At 36.1% G+C, this 9,465-nt stretch overlaps 1 protein-coding gene across 1 annotated transcript in view; it reads left to right on the top strand.

Annotated features, from left to right (window-relative positions):
* Positions 1 to 9,465, top strand: part of RECK (reversion-inducing-cysteine-rich protein with kazal motifs) — a gene marked incomplete at its 5' end in the record, with an annotated part of 56,376 nt that overhangs the window by 20,503 nt on the left and 26,408 nt on the right. Inside the window, 3 exons of the mRNA XM_009894953.1 lie at positions 7,437 to 7,470; positions 8,312 to 8,509; positions 8,904 to 9,171. Of these exons, the coding sequence (XP_009893255.1) occupies positions 7,437 to 7,470; positions 8,312 to 8,509; positions 8,904 to 9,171 (500 nt within the window). The remainder of the gene's footprint in view (positions 1 to 7,436; positions 7,471 to 8,311; positions 8,510 to 8,903; positions 9,172 to 9,465) is intronic.

Genomic DNA, 9,465 nt, shown 5'->3' with positions numbered 1-9,465 from the left:
TTCCTGGGTTACTTTTACTGTAAATATTTATGAAGCTTGTGATTCTTCTAATTTGGAGGTTTTGCACATTTTAGAAATGAAGTGTGTTGTAATAAACTATCCAGTTTTGATCAGTGCATTGAAGATTGCGTGTCCTATTGAACATATTTTATTTTGAAGTAGTATTGCAGAAATTAAAAAATTTAACACAGCTTGCTGAGTATTTTTGAGTGTTACCAAAATGTACTTTATTTGCCCTTTTTTTGAAATATTTTATTGTGATAGTCCTTTTTCCCATCTTCTGCTTCTCAGATACTCATTTTGTCATCTTCCTTTTTTTCTCTAGTTCTGTGCATCTCAACTCTTTTATCTTTCACTACTTCTTCCAGCTTTCTGCTATCCTGTTCATCTTCCTCTAAAAAGAAGGTAGGTAATAGTCAAAGGAAGAAGAAGAAAGGAAGTGGAGACTGTATGGATTTTGTGCAGGATTTTCTGATTTTTCTATTTTTAAAAATTTTGTGTAAAGTTGAGGTTCTTCTTTTTAAAAGACCTCATGGAATGCATGCTTGGAAGAGTAACTGAAAATAGTTTATAAAGCTTGAAATAAGCTGTAAAGGCTTTATTATTGTGTTTAAGATAACTCTTCTTTGTTCTGTGCATGGAAAAAGTTAGTACTAAAATTTCCACTACACTGCAGCTCTTGAGTCTCTGCACTGCATACTGTGAGTTCAACTCTCTTCACGTTAAGAACTCCAGCTATTATTTCACGTGTACTAAATAAGACATTCAAACTTCTCTACTTAATGGGCATTACGAGAGCTTTGCTGCAACTGAGCACTATTAACATCTGCCATGCAGTCAAAATATAATTGGAAATGTTGCCAGTTATTTAGCTTCTGCTCTTAAAAGTACTTTTGACACAGTAGTAAACACTTTTGACGTCCTTGGACTGTTTAAAGGTTGCTCTCACAGATTTGAGCACTACTTAGCTTAATCTGACTTTGTTTTCTTACAGTTTTTAAATACCACAACTTCAAATGCAGTGCCTGCAGTTTCAAGTGCTGTAATAGGGATTCAGAAAAGTATTCACTGAGCTACAGTATTGGCTTGTTTTATTTTCTAAGCTCATATGATCCTTCTTTATGTTGAGGTTTTGGTGAGCGCTGACTCCTAATTACGCCTTCTGAAAAAATGCAGTCAGCAGTTTTTACCTCTTATCTAGTTGTTTGTGTGGCTTACTCAGACACAATAGATCATAACTCAAGGAGCTGTTTAGGACATTGTTTAGGAAAAGCTTCCAAAACAGTTTTAATGAAGTCCTAAGGCACATGGCTGTGTGTGGCCTCTGGAAGTACTACTTAACGAATTCAGGGTGGACTCTGACCATACTAGACATTGTAGCTAATATTATTGTCGTCTTATCTTCTGGTGCTTTTTGCCTCTATTCTCTACTGTTCAAAGAAGGTTGATAGAACACTCAGTGGTCTTGCCAAAATCTAAGTTCCAGTGATTTTGTTCTACCTTACTATGCAGGTGTTCTCACTTTTTCACTGGTTTACGTAATTTATGAAGATCTTTTCTTTACTTCTTAGTAACTGCAGCTTTTAAAGTTCTTAACAGATGTGCACCATCATCTGAAACTTCAGCTGACTCCACTAAACCTTAGTATGTTACCTTCTGACTTTATCTTCTGTTAACGAATTCGAAGATTAAATGAAGTCAAGGAGAGGTTAACAGGACTTTCATTGCTGTTCTCATAGAGTGAAACATTTTGTTTCCCAGTGTATTTGTTAACTGTAGGTAATACTTCTAAATTAAGATGGCCTTAATTGGGTAGGATCTATATTCAAATATTTAACGTGGTTATGTTGCCCAAGACAACAGTACTTAACTTATTTTTCTGCCAGAGTTAGTAGAATACAGATACCATGATAATTTTTAGGGAGGAAAATAATCTTTGATTTTTAGCAAAATACTGTTAATTTCTAGTGTGAAAGAACAGCTTCACTATCACTTTTCATTCAAGACTCAAGGCAGCCATTTAGAAAAAATGTGCTTATAATATAAAAGCATGCCTTACAATGAAGAAGGTGTCTTCCTTTAGAAAAATGTTCTGCTCTATTTGTGTTTGTGTGCATGGATTTTGGTTTTTGAGCCGTTACCTGCAGCTGATGAGCTCCAAAAAGAGCGAAACCAGTTAGGTCCTGCAGTACTGGCTAAAATCTTTCTTCAGAGAGCTTCTGGTGAGGAAGACTGGACAATGTTCTCTGCTGGATATACTTCAGTTGCCTTTTTCAATTTCCATAACACCAAAAGATCTTTGAGACTGTTTTCTTTAAGGTGTACACGGTTGCGTTGCCTGTGGCTGCCTGTCACTTTCCATTCCTTCTGCTTATAGTCTTAGTGGCTTTAACCACCAGTTTCAGCAACATTTGGTTTTAAAAAAAAAAGAACTCTGAAAGATGAGATTAATGCACAAGTAAAATCATCATGGTTCTGTGTTATAAATTTCAATATTGCCATCTTTGTTCACTTAATAGTTTATTCACAAGTTGAAAATGGAGTATCAGACTCTGTGTGTGTACACAGTATTGCCATTTTATCCTCATTTTCCCAGATCTTGATGACTTAGTTCTTCGTTTAAAGGAAACATCCTTTTCTGCTCTTTTGGGTTTTTGTGGGTTTTTTCTTGTTTTGTTTTGCTTTGTTTTCTCTCTCTTTCTCTTCTGAAAGTTGACTAGCAGATTCAGAAGTAAGCTTGAGTGGCCAGAAAAGCTGCTAATTTCTTAAATGAGCGCTGCTTTACTAGAGATGGGCATTAACCTGGTGTTCTGTAATGAAATTATGGTTAGTAATTCAAATCAGGCTGACTGTGTAATGCTGGTATTTATGAGCAGGTGACTACACTCTAATATATTTTTTTTTTTCAGATTCTCTCATGTCTATAACTACACTCCCCACATGTGTACTTGTACTTTCTGGGAAACTGAACAATTACCCAGACCCGCACAAAGAGCAAAGTCAGCACCTTAACTAGCACTGTATTCTGTGGTGGCTACAGGCACTACAGTTTCATAAAATATCTAAAAGATGACATCTAAAAGACTCTTCTATTCTAACTTGGTATGATACCTGTTGAAATTGCTGATTTAAATTCCTAGGAGATGAGAAAAAGAAGTTTTCAGCAGGGTTACTGAGAAGAATCAGGTCATGAGAAGATAATTAGTGCTAGAGCTGGTGTAAGGGTATAATAAGACTATACAACTGGGAGCAGGGAGAGAAGAGCTGAAAACAAGGTGGAAAAGAGAAGTAAGACCACCTCCTCTTAACAGAAATATGAGCATTATTACAGTCGTTCAGCAGTCTGTGGAACTATACTTTCAAAGTACAGAAAGAAGATTTATTATTGGGTTAGGGCATCCTGCCTGTATAAAATTGGTGTGTAAAATTGCTGTAAGAAGATAATTTTGTCTCAGCTTGAGTCCTTCTTTAGAGGAGGAATATTGATAGACACCTTAATCTTCTCAACGTTCCTCTCTGTTTTGTGTGTAGTTATAAACTGCAGTCTGAGCTAACGGGGCCAGTGACACTGTTGTCCCTGAACTGCTTTTTAATAAGCATCTTTGTAACATTCAGCTTTTAAATAACGTGACAATTTTTAGCCAAGTTTATAGCAGCATTGCATTATGATTCGAAGTACTGTTTGTGCTATGGTCAAATACTTAGGTATAACCATGACAGACAAACTTCTGCCTTTTCAGGAGCCCCTATTGTCCCAGTGCATTAATTAATAAAGTTATAATGTTGCTTTCTACCTGGGTGGTTTGTTATGCCGTGTTCCAGTGCTTGATACAGGGTGCGTGTGGAGGGGTCTCATTTCGGCAGCCTCTGAAGACAGTCAGTTTTGGGTCAGAGTGATCTTGTGTATGGCAATTTCTATCTGACAGTTGGTTCTTTTTCATACATGGAGGGTCCCAAAGAAGGTGGCCACACTGAAACAGTGACTTTCTGATAACCAATGTCAGGGACCCATATAGAAGGATGTACGGTGCTATAAAAATGACGTGAGCCTTAAGGCAACAGTATAAATCTGTTTTTCACACATGTGGGATGGTGACTCTGTCTGCATGTTCTGTTCCCATGAGTTCTCTTGTCCCCCGTCCGTGTTACACAGATGAATGAGTGACAGGATTTGCTTTGTGGGTAGTAAAGAGGGAAAATCTGAAGTGAATCAGATGAAAACTTGCTGCTGGGATGAGGACCATTGCTGCAAATTCATTCTCAGTCTCAGAGAAATTATGCAGAGTCAGTGCTTTTGGGAGAAAAGATCTAAAATTTGGTAGAGGATATCAGAAGAATGAAAATAAAATGTCTGAATTGTTACTTTGTGAGGTTTTATTGTTACTTTGTGAGGTTTTTGGATGTTGTCTTATGTAAGGCGGACTTTTGAATTTTTGTGTGAAGTGTTCTCAAAAGATTTGTGCTTTCATTCATGACCACTAAAATTGTAAGTTCATGAAAAACTAACTTACATTTTCAAGTTAGATTAGTGTTTATTCTCTTAGGATAATTATTGCAGTGCCACATCTACCATGGTTTATATTAATTTCTGACTGTAAATTGTGATGATGCTTAGTACAATATTGGGATGGTCCTCTAAAATCTTGCGTTTGACTGTTAACATATTTCACTACCCAAAAATATATTATCCAAAAGATGATATAATTGTAATACTGTAGAATACAAGATTGTGGCACTATGATTTACATGGCATAAAGATTAATTGGCAAGTTGGAACCTGTGATTTAAATTACATTACAAAATAAAATCATTAATGGCATGATACAAACCAAAACATCAAGGCTTGAGGTTTTTCAAAACTAAGTTGAAATGTGAGTCTTCCATCTTTTTTTGTACAGTAAATAATTCTTTTGGCTCTTCAGATTTTCATCAGAACTGTCTATGCAGGCATGCTAATTCATCTGAATGCTAATTAACACATAAAGAGTCAATCTGTATTCTGAAGTGGTTCCTCTTAAATGAACAACAAGAAAGAGGATGAAGATAGCTATGAAAAAGACAAACAACATTTAAAAAAGAATCATGGTTTTGCTCGGCTAAGGAGGAAAAAAATATTTTAAAAAGGGAAAGTCAGGTTGTAGAATTCTCCAGTTCTCTAGTGGAATACATGTGCTTAATGACTAGCACTTCAATGAATTGTTGGAGCTCTGTAATATCTACTGATGTGGTGTCGGGATCTAAGATGCCTCTGAAGGTGTGTAGGTAAGGGAAAGGGTGCAGCAAGTGTAGGTTATATACCGAAGCTGTCTAGTAGAAATGAGACTGCCTGTTTGTGCCGCTCCTGTGAACAGAGCTATGTTCTGTATTTACCCTGTTCAGCATAACAGAACATGAGCAATTGCTTGAGAGGAAATGCTCAGCGTTCAGATGTTGTAGTTACTGGTATTTTTATGAGTTAGCCACTGGGAGATTTGATCGCTTTGATGTTTACTTTGCTTTTCTCTGTAATCCTACCTAGACTGTATAGGGGAGAATAAGGATGCTGCCAAAACAGATTGACTCAAATGATCTCTGAGAAGAAAGCAAGTAGAGAATGTGAATTGAAAAACAAACTCCTGGTCTCTAAAAATCTGTAAGACAAAAAGAAAAATAAAAACATAAAGATGATTCCTAACACATTTGTATTTTCTTTACTGTAAAAATGTAATGCTTCCATCTGTTTGCAGCAGTACAAATTTTCACCAAAATACCCCAAAGATTGTAGTATCAAAGAAGTGCAGTAAATACTAGTAACTAATAGAGGTGAAGAATCTAGTGAACTACCCATCTTAAGTTAGGTCTGTATTTTGAGGTCTCTTCCTTTTCTTATGTAGAGGTAGTAGTACATCTGATATTTTGCTGTACTGAAGTGAGATTTTAATCCCACAATAATGTTTGTGGATCAGTATGATGGTGTTTCTGTTTTCTTCTCTAGATGCTATGTAAAATACAAATTTGTTTAATGATGGGGATAGGGGAAATGAAGGAGATCAGGAACTTTATGAAGATGGGGATTGTGTTTTGTCACTATGTTGATGTATTTGATCCCTTCTTAGAATCTCGTGTTCTGATGTGTGGAGGGGGTTCAGATTTCTATTTTTTTTCACAATCATATAATTTTAAAGTCTTTGATAATTGGTAACATTTTGGAATTTCAAACTCATGACTTCATCTTTTGATGGAGTTCTGGAAAGTTTATACGTGATATCTATTTTTTTTAAGAAGAAATGTGCTTTTTCAGTGTGGAGAAGACTGTGGATCTTTTGGGTAAGAGTTCAATAGTCTTGAGGGAGGTGATTCTGCCCTTATACTATGCCCTGGTGAGACCCCACCTGGAGTACTGCCTCCAGCTCTGGGGCCCTCAGCACAGGAAAGACACGGACCTGTTGGAGTGGGTCCAAAGGAGGGCCACGAAAATGATCTGAGGGCTGGAGCACCTCTCTTGTGAGGACAGGCTGAGAGAGTTGGGGTAGTTCAGCCTGGAGAAGAGAAGACTCCAGAAAGACCGTTTTGCGGCCTTTCAATATTTAAAGGGGACCTAGAAGAAAGATGGGGGCAGACTTTTTAGTAGGGCTTGTTGCAATAGGACAAGGGGTTATGGTTTTAAACCAAAAGAGGGAAGATTCAGACTAGATATAAGGAAGAATTTTTTATTTTTTTTTATGATGAGGGTGGTGAAACACTGGCACAGGTTGCCCAGAGAGGTGGTAGATGCCCCATCCTGGAAACATTCAAGGTGAGGTTGGATGGGGCTCTGAGCAACCTGATCTAGTTGAAGGTGTCCCTGCTCATTGCAGGGGGGTTGGACTACATGACCTTTAAATGTCCCTTCCAACCCAAACTATTCTATGATTCTGTGATTGCTTTGTCGATTAGAGTCCTCTGAAACAAAACAGTAGGGTGTATGTGTTTCCCTTCTTCTGTCATTTAACATGTTCTATATCCCCCAGCTGTACCTTTTGGCTGCAGTTTGAAGGAGTTGATAGCATGCTTTAGTTTTTAAGATATATTGTTGTTGAGTTAGTTTGTTGAGATTTTCTATTTGCGTGTGTGCATCTGTGCACAGTTCTTTTTTTCCACGTAGCCTTTACAATTATGGTAATAAAAAAAAAATAAAATTGGGACATCCTATTATAGCGTGCTGGTTTTAAGTTAGTCCAAGAAGGTCTTCCTATTTACTTGCTTGAATGTTTATGTATTTTATTATAAGTGCACACAGAATTTGAGTGACTTCTTATCTTTTAATTTACTACTTTTGGTGGTTTTGTATAGTGTTTTTGTTTTAATCCAATCTAATTGAAACAATAAGTTAGATTTATTAGCTCATTACAAGAAATTACTGGACACAATTTTTTTAAGTTTTCTGGCTTGTAACACTATTTTTGTTTTGATTTCAGAATGCTCTCTTTAGTTGTATTAACAGAAATGAAAGTAAGTATGTAATGAATAGTTTGTCTTTTTTGTTTTTCTCTCATTTCATTCTATCTTTTCTCTAAAATGTAAGAAATTCTGTGGATGTACATATACATAAATTGTGTGAATTCAGTTCCATAGAAGAACAAAATACATGCATAAATTTTCTTGCTCAAGTGATAAGGGGATTGGGCTGTTCATATAATTTATATCCGTTTTTAATTTGTATATCTGAATTTGGGGGTTTTTTGGTCCTATTTTGATGATTGCTTAGAAGCTAATTTTTTCCTTCTGCTTTGTTCGTTTGAGTGTTAAGTAACAAAATTAAATACACAGATGAAATCATGCACCATGCAAGTGTTTTGTTGCCTGATGTCTGTCTATATAAAATGAAATCAGTGTCTCAGAAGTAGTTCTAGTAAAAGTATTTCTCAAGAACTGTATATTTAGTAACATAACAAAAATGGGTGAATCACGATACCATCTATCTATTTTTTTGAATGAGTCTTAGGATACTACTCATATTAATTGTAAACAAATACTTGTCTAATAATTCAATTACAGGACAAGTCTGTTTACATTAAATAAGAACAAACCAGCTGAAACTAAAATTGAGTTCAAGATGGCTTTAAGGACTTATTTTTTCCAGCCAGCCAGACAAATGTAATTTGGCTAGTTACAGATATTCCCAGTCATTCTATAGACAGAGATTATTTTAGTAGAGCATAGAAGAATTTCTTCTTTTTTTTTTTCTTACAGTAATGCCTTGAGCATTACTGTCTGTGGTACAGACATGCTCATTTTTTCATTTCTCTGTGTAGAAACCCATAGATTTTCTTTTGTTTGTTTGTTTCCCCAGTGGGGTCAGTCTGTTGCAGTTATGCAGGTCATCATACGAACTGTCGGGAATATTGTCAAGCAATTTTTCGGACAGATTCTTCTCCTGGTCCTTCACAAATTAAAGCAGTTGAAAATTACTGTGCATCTATTAGCCCTCAGCTTATACACTGTGTGAACAACTATACACAGTCATATCCAATGAGAAATCCTACGGATAGTAAGTATAAAAAATCCATCTTTACTGAAAGTTATAAAAAATACTGAAAATGTTTGAGGATTGTATCCACTTTATATATAAAAGTGTGTTATTGTATAAGTCTATTGTATAATCTGTATTAATGTATTTCTATATTATCATTGTAATATATGAATTTATATAATGACAACTTTTAGTTGTAGGTACGTTATTTATTTTTATTTATGTAATTCCATGTGTTGGTGGTTTTCTTCCGTAGTTGATTCTGTTTGCATTTAAAAGAAGCAACGTTATTTGAGATTATCTGGGGGGGTATAAGCCTTCTTATACCACTTTTACTCTGAGGGCTGTTATGCCATGCATCTTGGTGGTTGTTGTATGCTTGATCGTTAACTATTTTTAAATTTTTTACCAGGCTTGTATTGCTGTGATAGAGCAGAAGACTATGCGTGTCAGACTGCTTGTAAAAGAATTCTAATGTCAATGAAAACAGAGCTTGAAATTGTTGATGGACTTATAGAAGGCTGTAAAACAATGCCTCTCCCTCAGGATCCACTTTGGCAATGTTTTCTTGAGAGTTCAAGATCTGTTCACCCAGGAGTCACTGTGCACCCTCCACCTTCAACAGGCCTTGATGGAGCTAAGCTCCATTGCTGTTCTAAAGCAAATTCTTCCACATGTAGGTCAGTATCTCTCTACTCTCATTTCCAATTGTCAAAATGCTTCAGAAGTTGTCTCATATCAGGTCTTCGCCTGAATCCTGCTATGTACATCCAATAGAGTTCTGTCAATTCTTAGGAGAATACAGGTTTAGGTAGTCAGTCACGTTCTGTCCAGTATTTACTTTGTATCTCAAAAAATGCTATTCCATAAGAGGAATCACTCTTTTTCCTCACTTCTAGCCCTAGCGTATTATAGCAGATACACGAAGGTAATGAAACCTATACCTTACTTATGGTCGTAATAGCCCATATGGC

Source organism: Charadrius vociferus, unplaced genomic scaffold (assembly GCF_000708025.1).
Source record: "Charadrius vociferus isolate BGI_N301 unplaced genomic scaffold, ASM70802v2 scaffold51, whole genome shotgun sequence".
NCBI lineage: Eukaryota > Metazoa > Chordata > Aves > Charadriiformes > Charadriidae > Charadrius > Charadrius vociferus.
This window is presented reverse-complemented; position numbering and strand designations above follow the sequence as displayed.